This window comes from Mytilus galloprovincialis, chromosome 9 (genome assembly GCF_965363235.1).
Source record: "Mytilus galloprovincialis chromosome 9, xbMytGall1.hap1.1, whole genome shotgun sequence".
In the NCBI taxonomy this organism is placed as follows: domain Eukaryota; kingdom Metazoa; phylum Mollusca; class Bivalvia; order Mytilida; family Mytilidae; genus Mytilus; species Mytilus galloprovincialis.
Genome location: NC_134846.1, coordinates 21,387,806 through 21,408,535, shown reverse-complemented (window position 1 = coordinate 21,408,535; position 20,730 = coordinate 21,387,806). Strand labels below are relative to the sequence as shown.

General features: G+C 31.4%; 1 protein-coding gene across 1 annotated transcript in view; it reads right to left on the bottom strand.

The window, feature by feature from the left end:
- LOC143044610 (kinesin-like protein KIF19) overlaps positions 1-20,730 on the bottom strand; it is a 76,705-nt gene that overhangs the window by 32,759 nt on the left and 23,216 nt on the right. The window contains exon 3 of the mRNA XM_076216668.1: positions 14,856-14,966. Within this exon, the coding sequence (XP_076072783.1) occupies positions 14,856-14,966 (111 nt within the window). The remainder of the gene's footprint in view (positions 1-14,855; positions 14,967-20,730) is intronic.

Here is a 20,730-nt window from a genome sequence, read left to right as displayed (position 1 = left end):
AATAAACTGACAAAGGCATGGCAAAAAAAATGAAAATATACAAAAGAAAAATAAGAAAACTTAAGAATGATCAACACTAAGCCATCCATTAATAGAGGTGATCTCAAGAAGGGTAAAGCAGATAATCTGCTCCACTTGTGTTTTTTCCCCCAATGATATTTCTAACAAAATATGACTGTATATACTGAATATATATCAAGTCAGCAACCTTGTGTCATTGGTTTTGGTCATATCTCAGTTGTTTTGTATTGTCCATGGAATAATTTGTCAATGGCAAATTTTAAAATGTCTTTAATAATTCTGTTAAAATTCACAACTTTTATAATTAAACTCAACATAGATAATAAATAAAATATAGTTGATTTGGAGCTTGAAATATTGTTACTGTATAGCTTTAATTCCGATTCTTTAAGAATGTTTATTGCCATCTAGATGTTTTTTTGTTATTTGCATCCTTCATTTCTTTTCTCATTAATAAAAAATGAAGCTTGAAATATTGTAGAGTCTCAAAGAGTATAATAATACATGCATTGCCATCTAGATGTCTTTTTGTTAGTTGCGTCCTTCAAGTTGTTTTCTAATTGATAAAAATTGTAGCTTGAAATATATATTGTAAAGACTTAATTTTGATTCTCAAAGAATATATATTGCAATCTAGATGTCTTTTTGTTAGTAAGTGCGTCCATCGAGTTGTTTTCTAATTGATAAAAATTGTAGCTTGAAATATATATTGTAAAGACTTAATTTTGATTCTCAAAGAATATATATTGCGATCTAGATGTCTTTTTGTTAGTAAGTGCGTCCATCGAGTTGTTTTCTAATTGATAAAAATTGTAGCTTGAAATATATATTGTAAAGACTTAATTTTGATTCTCAAAGAATATATATTGCGATCTAGATGTCTTTTTGATCATTACGGCCTTGAGTTGTTTTCTAATTGATAAAAATTGTAGCTTGAAATATATATTGTAAAGACTTAATTTTGATTCTCAAAGAATATATATTGCGATCTAGATGTCTTTTTGATCATTACGGCCTTGAGTTGTTTTCTAATTGATAAAAATTGTAGCTTGAAATATATATTGTAAAGACTTAATTTTGATTCTCAAAGAATATATATTGCGATCTAGATGTCTTTTTGATCATTACGGCCTTGAGTTGTTTTCTAATTGATAAAAATTGTAGCTTGAAATATATATTGTAAAGACTTAATTTTGATTCTCAAAGAATATATATTGCGATCTAGATGTCTTTTTGATCATTACGGCCTTGAGTTGTTTTCTAATTGATAAAAATTGTAGCTTGAAATATATATTGTAAAGACTTAATTTTGATTCTCAAAGAATATATATTGCGATCTAGATGTCTTTTTGATCATTACGGCCTTGAGTTGTTTTCTAATTGATAAAAATTGTAGCTTGAAATATATATTGTAAAGACTTAATTTTGATTCTCAAAGAATATATATTGCGATCTAGATGTCTTTTTGATCATTACGGCCTTGAGTTGTTTTCTAATTGATAAAAATTGTAGCTTGAAATATATATTGTAAAGACTTAATTTTGATTCTCAAAGAATATGTATTGCCATATAGATGTCTTTTTGATCATTACGGCCTTGAGTTGGTTTCTAATTGATAAAAATTGTAGCTTGAAATATATATTGTAAAGACTTATTCTCAAAGAATATATATTGCCATATAGATGTCTTTTTGATCATTACGGCCTTGAGTTGGTTTCTAATTGATAAAAATTGTAGCTTGAAATATATATTGTAAAGACTTATTCTCAAAGAATATATATTGCCATATAGATGTCTTTTTGATCATTACGGCCTTGAGTTGGTTTCTAATTGATAAAAATTGTAGCTTGAAATATATATTGTAAAGACTTATTCTCAAAGAATATATATTGCCATATAGATGTCTTTTTGATCATTACGGCCTTGAGTTGGTTTCTAATTGATAAAAATTGTAGCTTGAAATATATATTGTAAAGACTTAATTTTGATTCTCAAAGAATATATATTGCCATATAGATGTCTTTTGGATCATTACGGCCTTGAGTTGGTTTCTAATTGATAAAAATTGTAGCTTGAAATATATATTGTAAAGACTTAATTTTGATTCTCAAAGAATATATATTGCCATATAGATGTCTTTTGGATCATTACGGCCTTGAGTTGGTTTCTAATTGATAAAAATTGTAGCTTGAAATATATATTGTATAGACTTAATTTTGATTCTCAAAGAATATATATTGCCATATAGATGTCTTTTTGATCATTACGGCCTTGAGTTGGTTTCTAATTGATAAAAATTGTTTATACCATTTCATTTGAATAGAGTCTTGTTTTGCATCATGAGATGTAAATTAATGCAATAATCTGTATCAAGGTTGCATTAAAATCTAAGACTGCTACAAAAGCTTCTCAGTTTATCATTGTGTCTGTAGACTACATCACTAGGTTTATAAGGTTACCGAATATTTTCAATATATAATTTATAATTTCATGGAGATTTATTGACAATGAAATTTGCAATTTAATATTATCAACTTAATGAAATCAATCATTTTTTTTTTATTTCATTCAATAAATTTGAAAAATCGATGGTGAAAATAAATCCCCCTTTACAAATTTTATTCAATGGTGTTTTGAAACTTAACAACTGAAAATGTTTTGTTGTGCAGATTCCATTTGTTACAGTTAAAACTTAGAATGACAACAGCTGGGAATTTGTCTAGGAAACAACATCTCAACCAAAGAGCATAAAATAGCCCAAGGCCACCAATGGGTCTCAAAAAAGTGTGAAAATACATCATCCTAAACAAAAAATACATCATCCTAAACAGAAAATACATCATCCTAAACAGAAAATACATCATCCTAAACAGAAAATACATCATCCTAAACAGAAAATACATCATCCTAAACAGAAAATACATCATCCTAAACAGAAAATACATCATCCTAAACAGAAAATACATCATCCTAAACAAAAAATACATCATCCTAAACAGAAAATACATCATCCTAAACAGAAAATACATCATCCTAAACAGAAAATACATCATCCTAAACAGAAAATACATCATCCTAAACAAAAAATACATCATCCTAAACAAAAAATACATCATCCTAAACAGAAAATACATCATCCTAAACAGAAAATACATCATCCTAAACAGAAAATACATCATCCTAAACAAAAAATACATCATCCTAAACAAAAAATACATCATCCTAAACAGAAAATACATCATCCTAAACAAAAAATACATCATCCTAAACAGAAAATACATCATCCTAAACAAAAAATACATCATCCTAAACAGAAAATACATCATCCTAAACAGAAAATACATCATCCTAAACAAAAAATACATCATCCTAAACAGAAAATACATCATCCTAAACAAAAAATACATCATCCTAAACAGAAAATACATCATCCTAAACAAAAATGTGTACATGTACTTATAAGTTTAGAGAAAAAAATTAACTCTGAAACATACAATGGATCAAAATCTAAAAAATTATGTATAATTTCATGCAAACTTCACCAGCCAATTTTTTTTATACTGCACAATCCTTACAAATTTGTGCCAAAAATGATTTCTCGGGGTTAGGATATATGAAAGGAGATCAACATAGAGAAAATTATGTCAATGATACAGAAATTAGAACAAAAATTTACAAAAATAGATATTTAGAGGATAAAACCTATAATCTTTACTTAGTGTGACAAGTCCCCACAATGTTATTAAGGCACGTTTTAAACTTATGAGCTTTACAAAATGTGAATTAATTCAGCAGAAAGGATAAAACATTAACATAAAAAGTAGTACTTATAATAGACACTTAGATCTTGTTTCTATTTCTGTGAATTTTACTTTCTATAATCTTCTTAAATTCATTTTATATCTTAAAAATTCAAACACAATTATTACGGTTCAAAATTGAAGACTTTTTCAATCCTTTTGTTATTGAGTTTACTAAAAGGGCATCTTATTGAACTTATTGAATGAATTGTTGACAATTCAACAAAGTAGAGATCAAATATCATATGAATTTGATTGATAGAAGATTTACCCTTATCGTGTTTATTGATTTTAAAAGTCAATCTATTTTATAAACAAACACTTAAAAAAATTCAATATAAGTATTTGAACAGTACTCTTACTATAAATACATATATATGTACTTAAAGATCAGATTCCAAAATATTAACAATGCAACCATGTTTGAATAAAATCTATCATTTTCTTAAGCAAGAATCATTTTAAAATCTGGACCAAGCACTTAAAAAATACTTTTGAAAGAAAAATGTCTGAACTTTCGATTGTTTATTATGTACTTAATACCAATATGCAATTTATAAAACTCTTTTCACAACTATTTGGTTCATCTTGATTTATCTTTCTTAAGATTGTCTGATTTTTGACCAAATCAATTTTTTAAGTCAGAAAATCATACTTTCTTTACAGTCATAACAGTGTTACTTTCTTTTTTAGCTATAATTTTAAGCATTGTTAGTCCAAAACCCTTCCTATCTTTTTTTTTATAAAAACTTTAAAGTTGACCTTTTTTGGTCAAAATAAAATTGAGAATGGAAATGAGGAAATTTATGTGTCAAAGAAACAACAACCCAAATAAAGAGTAGACAGCAGCCGAAGGCCACCAAAGGGTCTTCAAAAGTATACATGAAGATCCTTACTTTACTACCTAACAGCAACATGATGGAGTCAGACACTCTATAAATTTGTATTTGGAAACGTAAGAAGAAACTAGAGGCTCTAAAGAGCCTGTGTCGCTCACCTTGTTCTTGTGCATATTAAACAATGGACATGGATAAATTCATGACATAATTGTGCTTTGGTGATAGTGATGTGTTTGTAGATCTTACTTTACTGAACATTCTTGTTGCTTCAATTATCTCTATCTATAATGAACTTGGCCCAGTAATTACAGTGGAAAATATTTTCTAAAAATTTACAAAAATTTATGAAAAATGTAAAAAATTTACTATAAAGGGCAATAACTCCTAAAGGGGTCAACTGACCATATCAATTATCTCTATCTATAACAGTACTTTCTGTGGAAAATGTTATTGAAAATCTTCAAATTTTAACAAAATTGTTAAAAATTGACTATGAAGGGCAATAACTCCTTAGGGGGTCAATTGACTATTTTGGTCATAGTGACTTATTTTTAGTTCTTACTTTGCTGTACATTATTGCTGTTTACAGTTTATCTCTATCTATAATAATATTCAAGATAACAAAAAAACAGCAAAATTTCCTCAAAATTACCAATTCAGGGGCAGCAACCTAACAACCGATTATCCGATTCATTTGAAAATTCCAGGGCAGATAGATCGTGACCTGATCAACAATTTTACTTCCTGTCAGATTTGCTCTTAATGCTTTGGTTTTTGAGTTATAAGCCAAAAACTGCATTTTACCCCCATGTTCTATTTTTAGCCATGGTGGCCATCTTGGTTTGTTGGCCGAGTTACCGGACACATTTTTTTAACTAGATACCCCAATGATGATTATGGCTAAGTTTGGTTAAATTTGGCCCAGTAGTTTCAGAGGAGAAGATTTTTCTAAAAGATTACTAAGATTTACGAAAAATGGTTAAAAATTGACTATAAAGGGCAATAACTCCTAAAGTGGTCAACTGACCATTTTGGTCATGATGACTTATTTGTAGATCTTACTTTGCTGAACATTATTGCTGTTTACAGTTTATCTTTATCTATAATAATATTCAAGATAATAACCAAAAACAGCAAAATTTCCTTAAAATTACCATTTCAGGGGCAGCAACCCAACAACGGAATGTCTGATTCATCTGAAAATTTCAGGGCAGATAGATCTTGACCTGATGAACAATTTTACCCCTGTCAGATTTGCTCTTAATGCTTTGGTTTTTGAGTTATAAGCCAAAAACTGCATTTTACCCCTATGTTCTATTTTTAGCCATGGCGGCCATCTTGGTTGGTTGGCCGGGTCACCGGACACATTTTTTAAACTAGATACCCCAATGATGATTATGGCCAAGTTTGGTTAAATTTGGCCCAGTAGTTTCAGAGGAGAAGATTTTTCTAAAAGATTACTAAGATTTACGAACTAGAGGCTCTCAAGAGCCTGTGTCGCTCACCTGTTAATGTGTTTACTGATGTCGGCCATCTTTGTTGGTAGGCGGGGTCATTAGACACTCTTTTTAAAAATAGATACCTTAGTATTATGATTGTGGCCAAGTTTGGTTAAATTTGGCCAAGTAGTTTTAGAAAAGATTTTTATACAAGTTACAACTAGAGGCTCTAAAGAGCCTGTGTCGCTCACCTTGGTCTATGTGCATATTAAACAAAGGACACAAATGGATTCATGACAAAATTGTATTTTGGTGATGGTGATGTGTTTGAAGTTCTTACTTTACTGAACATTCTTGCTTCTTACAATTATATCTATAATGAACTTTGCCCATTAGTAACAGAGAAAAATATTTGGTAAAAATTTACATAAATTTACCAAATTAATGAAAATTGTTAAAAATTGACTATAAAGGGCAATAACTCCTAAAGTGGTCAACTGACCATTTTGGTCATGATGACTTATTTGTAGATCTTACTTTGCTGAACATTATTGCTGTTTACAGTTTATCTTTATCTATAATAATATTCAAGATAATAACCAAAAACAGCAAAATTTCCTTAAAATTACCATTTCAGGGGCAGCAACCCAACAACGGAATGTCTGATTCATCTGAAAATTTCAGGGCAGATAGATCTTGACCTGATGAACAATTTTACCCCTGTCAGATTTGCTCTTAATGCTTTGGTTTTTGAGTTATAAGCCAAAAACTGCATTTTACCCCTATGTTCTATTTTTAGCCATGGCGGCCATCTTGGTTGGTTGGCCGGGTCACCGGACACATTTTTTAAACTAGATACCCCAATGATGATTATGGCCAAGTTTGGTTAAATTTGGCCCAGTAGTTTCAGAGGAGAAGATTTTTCTAAAAGATTACTAAGATTTACGAACTAGAGGCTCTCAAGAGCCTGTGTCGCTCACCTGTTAATGTGTTTACTGATGTCGGCCATCTTTGTTGGTAGGCGGGGTCATTAGACACTCTTTTTAAAAATAGATACCTTAGTATTATGATTGTGGCCAAGTTTGGTTAAATTTGGCCAAGTAGTTTTAGAAAAGATTTTTATACAAGTTACAACTAGAGGCTCTAAAGAGCCTGTGTCGCTCACCTTGGTCTATGTGCATATTAAACAAAGGACACAAATGGATTCATGACAAAATTGTATTTTGGTGATGGTGATGTGTTTGAAGTTCTTACTTTACTGAACATTCTTGCTTCTTACAATTATATCTATAATGAACTTTGCCCATTAGTAACAGAGAAAAATATTTGGTAAAAATTTACATAAATTTACCAAATTAATGAAAATTGTTAAAAATTGACTATAAAGGGCAATAACTCCTTAAGGGGTCAATTGACCATTTAGGTCATGTGGACTTATTTATAGATCTTACTTTGATGAACATTATCGCTGTTTACAGTTTATCGCTATCTATAATAGTATTCAAGATAATAACCAAAAACAGCAAAATTTCTTTAAAAATTACCAATTGGAGGGCAGCAACCCAACAACTGGTTGTCCAATTCATTTGAATATTTCAGGGCAGATATATATTGACTTGATTAACAATTTAACTCCTTGTCAGATTTCCTCTAAATGATTTGGTTTCAGAGTTATAAGCAAAAAACTACATTTTACCCCTGTTCTATTTTTAGCCGTGGTGGCCATCTTGGTTGGAAGGCCAGGTCATCGGACACATTTTTCAAACAAGGTACCTCAAAGATGATTATGGTTAAGTTTGAATTAATTTGGCCCAGTAGTTTCAGAGGAGAAAATTTTTGTAAAAGATAACTAAGATTTACGAAAAATGGTTAAAAATTGACTATAAAGGGCAATAACTCCTAAAGGGGTCAACTGACCATTTCGGTCATGTTGACTTATTTGTAAATCTTACTTTGATGAACATTATTGCTGTTTACAGTTTATCTCTATCTATAATAATATTCAAGATAATAACCAAAAACAGCAAAATTTCCTCAAAATGACCAATTCAGGGGCAGCAACCCAACAACAGGTTGACCGATTCATCTGAAAATTTCAGGGCAGATAAATCTTGACCTGATAAACATATTTACCCCATGTCAGATTTCCTCTAAATGCTTTGGTTTTTGAGTTATAAGCCAAAAACTGCATTTTACCCCTATGTTCTATTTTTAGCCGTGGCGGCCATCTTGGTTGGTTGACCGGGTCATGCCACACATTTTTTAAACTATAAAACCCCAAAGATGATTGTGGCCAACTTTGGATTAATTTGGCCCAGTAGTTTCAGAGGAGAAGATTTTTGTAAAAGATTACTTAGATTTATGAAAAACGGTTAAAAATTGAATATAAAGGGCAATAACTCCTTAAGGGGTCAACTGACCATTTCGGTCATGTTGACTTATTTGTAAATCTAACTTTGCTGAACATTATTGCTGTTTACAGTTTATCTCTATCTATAATAATATTCAAGATAATAACCAAAAACGGCAAAATTTCCTCAAAATTACCAATTCAGGGTCAGCAACCCAACAACAGGTTGACCGATTCATCTGAAAATTTCAGGGCAGATAGATCTTGACCTGATAAACATATTTACGCCATGTCAGATTTCCTCTAAATGCTTTGGTTTTTGAGTTATAAGCCAAAAACTGCATTTTACCCCTATGTTCTATTTTTAGCCGTGGCGGTCATCTTGGTTGGTTGACCGGGTCACGCCACACATTTTTTAAACTAGATACCCCAAAGATGATTGTGGCCAAGTTTGGATTAATTTGGCCCAGTAGTTTCAGAGGAGAAGATTTTTGTAAAAGATTACTTAGATTTATGAAAAACGGTTAAAAATTGAATATAAAGGGCAATAACTCCTTAAGGGGTCAACTGACCATTTCGGTCATGTTGACTTATTTGTAAATCTAACTTTGCCGAACATTATTGCTGTTTACAGTTTATCTCTATCTATAATAATATTCAAGATAATAACCAAAAACAGCGAAATTTCCTCAAAATGACCAATTCAGGGGCAGCAACCCAACAACGGGTTGACCGATTCATCTGAAAATTTCAGGGCAGATAGATCTTGACCTGATAAACATATTTACCCCATGTCAGATTTCCTCTAAATGCTTTGGTTTTTGAGTTATAAGCCAAAAACTGCATTTTACCCCTATGTTCTATTTTTAGCCGTGGCGGCCATCTTGGTTGGTTGACCGGGTCACGCCACACATTTTTTAAACTAGATACCCCAATGATGATTGTGGCCAAGTTTGGTTCAATTTGGCCCAGTAGTTTCAGAGGAGAAGATTTTTGTAAAAGTTAACGAAGACGGACGACGACGGACGACAGACGACGGACGACGACGACGGACGCCGGACGCAAAGTGATGGGAAAAGCTCACTTGGCCCTTCGGGCCAGGTGAGCTAAAAATGAGGAAAAGTTGTTTAATATTGACTCTAAAGGGCAATAACTCCTTAGGGGGGTCCTCTAACAATTTTGATCATGCTGACTTATTTGTAGATCTTACTTTGCTGAACATTATTGCTGTTTACAGTTTATCTCTATCTATAATAGTATTCAAGATAATAACCAAAAACTGCAAAATTTTCTTAAAATAACCAATTTAAGGGCAGCAACCCAACAACAGGTTGTCCGATTCAACTGAAAATTTGTGAGGGGATATATCTTATTCTGATGGACATTAAAATCTTGAAAGATTTGCCCTAAATGTCTTGGTTTCAAAGATATAAAGCAAAAACTGCATTTTACCACTATGTTCTAATTTTAGCCATGTCGGCCATTTTGTTTGGTATGCTGGGTCAACGGACACATTTTTTAAACTATAAACCACAATGATAATTGTTGCCAAGTTTGATTAAATTTGGCAAAGTAGTTTTAGAGAAGAAGATTTTTAGAAAAGTTACAAAAAATGATGAAAAGTTGTTAAAAATTGACTATAAAGGGCAATAACTCCTTAAGGGGTCGACTGGCAATTTTGGTCATGTTGACTTATTTGTAGGTCTTACTCTGCTGAACATTATTGCTGTTTTCAGTTTATCTCTATCTATAATAGTATTCAAGATAATAACCAAAAACTGCAAAATTTCCTTAAAATAACCATTTCAGGGGCAGCAACCCAACAACAGGTTGTCCGATTCATCTGAAAATTTCAGGGCAGATAGATCTTCACCTGATAAACAATTTTACTCCTGTCAGATTTGCTCTAAATGCTTCGGTTTTTGAGTTATAAGCCAAAAACTGCATTTTACCCCTATGTTCTATTTTTAGCCATGGCGGCCATCTTGGTTGGTTTGACGGGTCACGCCACACATTTTTTAAACTAGATATCCCAAGGATGATAGTGGCCAAGTTTGGTAGAATTTGGTCCAGTAGTTTCAGAGGAGAAGATTTTTGTAAAAGTTTACGGACGACGGACGACAGACGACGGACGACGGACGCCAAGTGATGAGAAAAGCTCACTTGACCTTTCAGGTCAGGTGAGCTAAAAATGGTTAAAAATTGACTATAAAGGGCAATAACTCCTAAAGTGGTCAACTGACCATTTTGGTCATGTTAACTTATTTGTAGATCTTACTTTGCTGAACATTATTGTTATTACAGTTTATCTCTATCTATAGTAATATTCAAGATAATAACCAAAAAACAGCAGTTTCCTTAAAATTACCAATTCAGGGGCAGTAACCTAACAACGGGTTGTCCGATTCATCTGAAAATTTCAGGGCAGATAGAACTTGACCTGATAAACACTTTTACCCACCGTCAGATTTGCTCTAAATGCTTTGGTTTTTGAGTTATAAGCCAAAAACTGCATTTTACCCCTATGTTCTATTTTTAGCCGTGGTGGCCATCTTGGTTGGTATGCCGGGTCACCGGACACAAGTTTTAAACTAGATACCCCAATGATGATTGTGGCCAAGTTTGATTAAGTTTGTCCCAGCAGTTTTGGAGGAGAAGATTTTTCTAAAAGATTACTAAGATTTACGAAAAATGTTAAAAATTGACTATAAAGGGCAATAACTCCTTAGGGGGTCAATTGATCATTTTGGTAATGTTGACTTATTTGTAGATCTCACTTTGCTGAACATTTTTGCTGTTTACAGTTTATCTCTATCTATAATAATATTCAAGATAATAACCAAAAACAGCAAAATTTCCTTAAAACTACCATTTCAGGGGCAGCAACCCAACAACGGAATGTCTGATTCATCTGAAAATTTCAGGGCAGATAGATCTTGACCTGATAAACACTTTTACCCTTGTCAGAATTGCTCTAAATGCTTTGGTTTTTGAGTTATATGCCAAAAACTGCATTTTACCCCTATGTTCTATTTTTAGCCGTGGCGGCCATCTTGGTTGGTATGACGGGTCACCGGACACAATTTTTAAACTAGATGCCCCAATGATGATTGTGACCAAGTTTGGTTAAAATTGGCCCAGTAGTTTCAGAGGAGAAGATTTTTGTAAAAGTTAACGACGGACGACAGACGACGGACGACGGACGCCAAGTGATGAGAAAAGCTCACTTGGCCCTTCGGGCCAGGTGAGCTAAAAATGGAAATTGTTTATGACAAGTTTAAGGTAGATAGGGTGTCTTCCTCCATTTTGGATTTGGAAATACAGTCGACTCTCGTTATGTCGAAGTCAGCCGGACCAGAGAAATATTTCGAGATACACGTAGTTCGACTCAAACGAACACCGGAAGTTCGACAATCTAAGGGACACAACTCTTGCTTAGCTTGGTAAAGCTAAAATAAATCCGGGTGAATATGACAAGGGGATCGATATTCTAGTATCAGATCGATGTATTTGTATGTCACAGTCTTTTATTATTATAATGACTGTTATTTTTACTTATTCAATTGTTTCAATTAAAAAAAAATCCTATGGCTTTTCCAAGAGAGTAATTTCCAATCGACAGTTTCGTAATTCAGGTCGCTAATAGCTTACAAAATTGTTTATTCTCGGATACAAGAGATTTTAGAAAATTTTGATTTCTATTCATTTTGTTTTATCTCACTCTTTGTTTTCAAAAGACATATAATAAGATTAAAGACACCGTTTGAGTAGTTTTTAGGTGATCATCAACGGAAGCCATAATCCTCACTTTATACACACCAAAGCTCATTAGTGTAAATCACAAATTAATTGTTTTGTAAACAATTAAAATACTTTTTCAGGAACATTAACAATTTATCACTAATTATTTATAAAAATTCTACAAAAGATAATCTTAGGAAAACACTCAAATAGTCATGGAAATAGCATGTCATAAATCAATACAGTGGTCAGTGACCGGAAATTTAATTACACGTGTATTGTCAGATTAACTCTTCAATCCATTTAAATCCCGGAGGTCATGTTTTGAAATATTTGTGTATTAGTTCGAGATAAAAAATGATTTTTGAATGCTTTTGTTAACTTTGGGACCGTAAATTTAGTTCGACTCAACCGAAATTTCGACTCATCCAATTTCGACTCATCAGGAGTCGAATTACATACTTTTGTATGGAATAAAGTTCGGGACCACGTGAAAACTTCGACTCATCCGAAATTTCGAGTAAACCAAGTTCGAGACAACGAGAGTTAACTGTACTAGAAAACAAGGACTAGATCTTTAAAAGAATGTGCAAATTTTGAGAATAGTAGGAAATTCATGTGTAAGAACTTTCATTTCAATATAGAAAATGACATATTTTTTTTCATATTTATGGTTGTTTTACAAAAAACAGAAAACTTTTGTTTGATTAAATTTTTTCCAACTTTGCCACATAAGGGGAGGCAACTCAAATGCAAGGGCAGATAATTCAGATAATGGTACTTTAACAATAGAATGTGTTAGGAATTTACCTATTGTATTATGTAGCAAGAAAATAGGTCCGGTGACCCCAATTTTTCTTTTTCTTAACTGAAAGCATACTATTAAAGCTATGTTATCTCAAAATTATATGGTGTAGTTTACGCTTTATTGCAAAAAATTGGGTTTTCCACGCATAATCTATACAAAATTTGTCAATTTTGAACACCATGTAGCGTGAAAATAAGCCCCGAGACACATTCAACTGAGTTCATGACAAGTTATTTAAATTTCATTTCTACAGTCAAGTGGCCTAAATATACTATTTTATATAACTCTCAAGGGACTATAACCTCTGAACTTAATAAAAACTAAAATAGAACATTAAACTTTTATCAACAAAGCATTCAGTGACCGTAATGAATAGTCCCTCTTATTTACAAGTACAAATAAGTTACAATATTGCCAGATTTTTATAAACATATATCATGTATTCCACTTATAAGTACAGCTTTAATACTTTTCAAATAAAGCAGGTCAAAAGATCAAGATGTGAATACAACTAAACAAGGGTGTTAAAAATATATCTCAAATAATAAATCAACCAAAAGGGAATATTTCAATAATATCAAATGAATATAGGTCAAAAACATGCACAACAAATCACATGGGATTTGGTGGTCCATAAAAGGGAGATAGTTGCTCGATTTCATTAATACTTTATCAGTCCATGTCAAAAAGATCTGGCTTTATTGCTAGGATTGGTATACAATTGATGAGATAACTAACAGATTTATGGACGTGAAGAGTGATACCTTTCAAGATATTTGTAAGGATTTTAATGGAATTAACCTATCCAAGAATATTATCTCTCAATAATATGACATCTTATATCATAATTGCTTCTGATAACTATAGTATAAAGTAAAATCACAAAAATACTGAACTTAAAGGAAAATCAATTCGGAAAGTCCATAATCATATGGCAAAATCAAATAACAAAACGAACCAAAAACGAATGGACAAGAACTGTCATATTCCTGACTTTGTACAGGCATTTTCAATTGTAGAAAATGGTGGATTAAATATACTATGATTGTATCTAAAGAGAGTCAGTTTGTTCCAACCATTATAATAGTCAGTTCCCAAACACTTATAATCATGCATTAATTATACTGTGGACTCATTATTATCTGTTAAGGTATTTCATTACTTAAATTGTTTTTCATAATTCAATTTGAAATTAAATAACTACACCTTGATTATAGGTTTACCGGTATTCAATTTACAACCTTAGAATATCCAAAAAAACTGTTTATGCAATTAGTCTGATTTTTTAAATGTATCATGTGTATACTACTTTTTTTATTCAAATAGTTATATTGATAATTTCATTAAACCACGATGACACACATTGACACACCAGAATCTAATGATAATATTATATTACAGGTGTCATATCATGATTAAGTAAGTACATGTAATACAAGAAAGGGAAAAATTAACTCTGGGATTATTTATTACATAATAAAAGTTTTTGTAGGTCACAAGGTCTTAATTACAATTAATAATTAAGATAAGAATACATGGAATAAGAACTTATATAATGACCAATAAAATGTCCACATCATTTTTTTTAAAAGAGACAGGGACTAGATTCAAGGGGGATAATTCTGAGCCTACAAGTTGTTTTTTTCCTACAATGAACAATATTTCGTTAGTTACTGATGTATGATTCAGCTGTTTTTTCTAGTATTATGCAATTTGTTGAATATATCCAATGTTAAGAACATTTTCAACCAGTCATAATCCATAAGCTATATAAGCTTCTCATGCTTATGAAATGATACCAAGATTTCATTGATTCTTAAATGGTGAATTTTCTTCATGAATGCATGTATATTTTACCTGTAAGGCATTGCTGTCAAATGTACAATCGAAAACAAACTGTTTTTCTCGAGACCTGTTTGCTCGGAGGACGTCGTCATGATCTTCCATAGGATCCATAAGTACAACCATCTAAAAAAGACAACAAATGACACATATTATATTAACATTTCACCAGTTTATTTTGTTTTACTGATTTTATTTTATACATCACTCTACTGCAAATCCTGAAATAAAGGCAGCTTAGACTCCTTCATTGTTCTTGACAAAACTTGACTTTAATAAACGATTGTATTAGAGTAATTCCCATGACTGACTACTATGCTAAATTATAAATTAAGATGTATAATTGTCCTTATAATGATGCCATTATTATGGAGATATATTGTACATAAAATGTATACATTATGATGGTATAATCATATTTCAATAATGTGAAACATGATTTATTCAAAATAATTTGTAAACTTTCTTTGTTTTCTAATTCTCATGATATATGATGATATATTATATAATTCTGTGTTTACCATGATGATATAAAACATGTCTGAGAGCACTGTACATACAAGACATAATTCATATTGCAAGATCTAATGTAAAGAATATATTGTAAATTCTTCATGAGTTTTGCTAAATATTTGATAGAATCCTTGCATGCATGTCCATTTTTTACTTCTTACTTATGAATTATTATTTAGCCTTTGTTAGTCCTGTATGACTTTTAATTTTAGTTTAAAAATCTTGTGTATAATTTGGAGTTTAGTATGACATCCATTATCACTGAACTAGTATATAGATATAGGAAGATGTGGTGTGAGTGCCAATGAGACAACTCTCCATCCAAATAACAATTTAAAAAATTACACCATTATAGGTCAATGTACAGCCTTCAACACTGAGCCTGGGCTCACACCTAACAACAAGCTATAAAGGGCTCCAAAATTACTAGTGTAAAACCATTCAAACAAGAAAACCAACGGTCTAATTATTTCATGTATTTGTTTAGGGGCCAGCTGGAAGGATTCCTCCAAGTAAGTGAGTTTCTCACTGCATTGAAGACCCATTGGTAGCCTTCTGCTGTTGTCTGCTCTTTGGTTGGGTTGTTGTATCCTCTTTGACACATTCCCCATTTCCTTTGTCAATTTTATAAACATATATTCAGACTTGTGCATGGGCCCAGAGTGAACATGCATGCAGCTACCTAATGTTTTACTCTCAATTCATTAAGCAATAAAGCATAAATTCATAATAATCAGGAGAAAAATTGAAGATAGAATAGGTGTGAAGATTTTTTTAAGTAGATGATTATAATATCACCACAATTATCAATATAGGCCAAAACTTCACATTCGTCCACAGATAAAAATATGACAATCACATCCTAATAACTATATATTGACAAGTCCTTGAATAGAACAAATTTAATGTAATATTGAATTGCTTTTATTACATCTGACTCATAATTGAATTCTCGTGTCTAGATAATCCAAACAATTAACTTGCCATGGATTGAAAAATGTATGACAAGAATTCGAAAGGCGTGAAATTCTGCAGAATTTTGGTCACTATATGCCAGCATTGTACTACATAAACTGCATTTTATTTCACCTGATTCATGGATTAATAGTTGTGTAACTATCATTCAATAAATTGACTTCCCACGGACATTAAAATGTATGACATAAAGAATTTATAAAATGTGAAATGTTAAAATGTTGTTATGCCACCATTGGACACTTCATGTACTGATCCTTAGGTCTAACATCTTACTCCCATGTTATTACTATTGCTAACAGTGATCATAACACTGACTAACATTGGGAGGAGAAAGTGAAAGAAAAATTTATAGATAGGCCAAGATAAAATAAAACTTGTTGTCTGCTCTTTGGTCAGGTTGTTGTCTCTTTGACATATATATATTCCCCATTAGAGGCATTTCCATTCTCAATTTTATAGGGTACCAATACCTACCAAAAATTTTATTCTTTGAAAATACATCAAAGTTTTTATTGACGCTTTTTTTAGACAGGACAAATTGCAGATGGTCTAGTTATAGTTAAAGTAAAAAAAAATGAGCAAAAATTTTAATTTTTTTTTAAAATCTTACCGGCCCTGTTTTTCTTTTAAAAGCATTTTGAGGGGAAAAACAACAGTATTTAAGTTCCTGCTGTTCAATGTGGATATAAACATATGCATAACAATAAGGAGATGTGGTGTGCAACTACATATGGTGACTAAGGCTAAAATGAAGCTGATGTATGCAATTATAGGTAACCTTACAGCCTTCTATAACGAGAAAAACCCATACCAAAAAGTCGGCTTTAACAGGCCCCAACAAGAAAAATATGAAACATCTCAATTGAGAAAACTATCAGCCTTATCAATAACAACCCAATTTACAAAAAATAAATATGACAGACATGAACCAACAAACTATAGTCTTACAGCAATTTACTTTCGACAATTTTAATTTGATTCAAATTAAATTAAAACAATCCTATAAAGAACTTGTAAACAGTGAAATGAAAGTCAAGATTTTCAAGTCAATGTTGGTCACCTGATAATACACATCCAATATGTTTTAAGCTCATCAATTTATTTATATATTTGATATGGAGAGAAGATTACCATTTTATGTTCATTTTTCTTTTAAAGCTCATTTAATCATAAATTGATAAAATAGACTTGCTGTGGACAAAGAAATTACAAGAATTTAAAAGTCATGGGATGCTAGGATGATTTTGGTCATTATTACTATGGATGAAAAATGCTACTGGCATTTAAATCCAATATGTATGTAAAATTTACTAAAAAGACCACCCTAATATGAATAATTTTATGGGAAAATCTAAAAGCTGTTTTTTTGTTATATAGATGGCATAGTTCTTATTTGACCTTTTAAACCTTTTTTAAAACAAGAATGTGTCCTCAGTACACGAATGCCCCACTCGCACTTTCATTTTCTATGTTCAGTGGACCGTGACATTGGGATAAAAACTCTAATTTGGTATTAAAATTAGAAAGATCATATCATAGGGAACATGTGTACTAAGTTTGAAGTTGATTGGACTTCAACTTCATCAAAAACTACCTTGACCAAAAACTTCAACCTGAAGCGGGACAGACGGACGGACGAATGGACGGACGAACGAACGGACGAACAGACGAACGGACGCACAGACCAGAAAACATAATGCCCCTCTACTATCGTAGGTGGGGCATAAAAAAATATTATTTAGAAATTTCCCGATGGCTTGAAAATTTTAAAATAATATATTTCAATAAGTATCTTTGTATATATCTATGTTTCTATTGCTTCTGAAGTGCAAGTCAGGACAAGGTGTTAATTTATATTTCATATATTTTATCTTAGTAATCCAATTCGACAATTTGGAAAATTTTAACAGGTTTCAAATTCGCCTTTTATATATCTGTACAATAGAATTTCATTAAACATTTTTCGTCCAGGAAGCTCCTTACAATTATATATCTTAAACTGTTTTTGGCAATATTAAAATCTATGATGAACCAACTAAATATGCATTTTCATAAAATAAGAAGCATTAAATTATCAGCACTTGCACATTCATGTGACATTTTATCTGTTTTAAATTGACAGAAGAGAGAGATAAAAGATGAACAACCCTATTAAATATTGCTTATAATGCCAAATTAGTACACTTTATTACAATATCAAAAGAAATTTCCTCAAAATATGATAAACTTGATTAACTTCACTTCAACTGTTAAGTTTCAATAGTGGACATCAGCTTTAGGAGAGTAGTACAAATGTATTATAAACTTGAAACGTCAAACAAATAATTATATTCAAAACCATAAATAAAACAAGAATGTGTCAATAGGATGCCATATCATGTCCTGCACGTGCACTAATTTCACATTACCATGTGAAGTGGCATACTTATAAAAAAAAGTTCACATCATAATGAATATATAGATGCAACATGCATACTAAAGTTTGAAGTTGATATGACCACAACTGAATCATTGTAATATTACTAAAACCAAGGAAGTGTTAAAAACAATATAATATTTCAATGCTTAAACCAACACGTAAACCTGATTAGGGGCTTCAGAGTGCATAGACAAAACAGAAGGACTAACAGATTGACGCAAAGACTAGAAAACATAATGACCTCTTCTAGTGTAATACAGTAGTTAAACTACTTGAGACAACTTTGCAACTTAGGCCTCATGGATTCAGAATGATTAATGAAAGACTTCTTATTACATTTTAATAATGGAATCATGGTTCAAGTGTATAAATCTTCATGTTTTAAGAACCTTCAGTAACAAAATGGCCAACCTATTCCTAGCAAATTTGACATGAAATGTGTGTCCTTTATTATTTACTTTGACTTGAGGATGTTTAATTTTAAAAGAAAAATAGTGATATGCGCCTAATCACCAGTATATCAAATTATTTCAAACAAATCCAAATTCATTAGCATGCAGAGATATCCAAGTTTTTATGGAATAATCGTATCTGCGTGCATATTCAATACTAAAGTAAATATACATATGCAATCTATTTCAAAAGATATGGACGACTTGCATGAAATTAAGTAATTTATCTTCTTAAACAAACTCAGATCTTTTTACCAATTAGAATATCTTCTACCAAGAGACATTGGATTGTCAATAAAATGTTTTGTTTGATCCTAAAGCTCTTTTGAACTTTTGTTCACGATACAATTCCTTTTTTCCAGATTAATCCTCTAGATATATACTGTATGACATAAGAACACAAGGACTTAGGTGCATATATATTTTAGATGTGATTAAATATTAAAGTAGAATGAGTTACATGTATAAGTTAAGGATGTTCGCTACTCTGTTAAAAAATAACAAGCTTTTTAAAAGACTATTATGAATTGATAGTATATTAATAAAGAAACTCAAAAAGTAGAAAAAAAATGGAGGGTCCGTGTGCTCATTTTCGAGATATAAGCCATTGAAAATTTGGCGGGAAATAATTCTCTCTAGATTTTTCATATATTTAACATTAGCACCTTATTTGTTACAAAAATATGAAAAAATAACAAGAATTTTATAAAATTTTGAAATATGGCTTTTTAAACTTTATGTAATAAAATTATGAAAAGAAAAGTAGGGGTTAGTGGGCAAAATTTTATAATGACAATACATGGATAAAACCAGAGGATTCTGAAAATCTGGCAAAAAATCAAAAAATGGAGGAGCAAACATCCTTAACAGTGTTCAAAGGTACAGCAAATTACAAATTTGACAAACAAATGTTTAAAGATTTGTTAAAATATGGCAAGGGTATAAACATGAATTCTTATACAACATGTTTTGTAATGTTCATTTTGTTTGGATAATGTCCCCAATTTTCATGGCATAATAAAGCGCTAATGTGTCACCAGTGAACTTATTTGACACCATCAAATCACCAATTACTGCCATCATAGCTTAAAATACAATACAGTTATCTCCTAAATGTATAACTGTGAATTTGAATATGACTCAAATTATTTCTCTATTTGATGACTAAAAACATTCAGTGGTGGATCCAGAAGTTTCATAAGTGGGGGCCCACTGGCTACCGAAGAGGGGGCCCGCTGCCTTCAGACTTCAGTGATCCCCTATATAATCAACCAAATATTTTTCTCAAAAGGGGGGCCCGGCACCCTGGGACTCCCCCTAAATCCGCCTCTGACATTATCATGAATCAATTAATGTTTGATTTAGAAGAAAATAGAAGTTTTGGCAATTACATGTCACTAAAATATAGTCTTTCATTGTCAAAAGCAATTAATATACATTTTATATTATTTCTGTGTCATTTGGTCACTTGTGGAGAGTTGTTAAAATAGGACAAAGGTATAATCATGTTTTCTTGGCAATTATACAA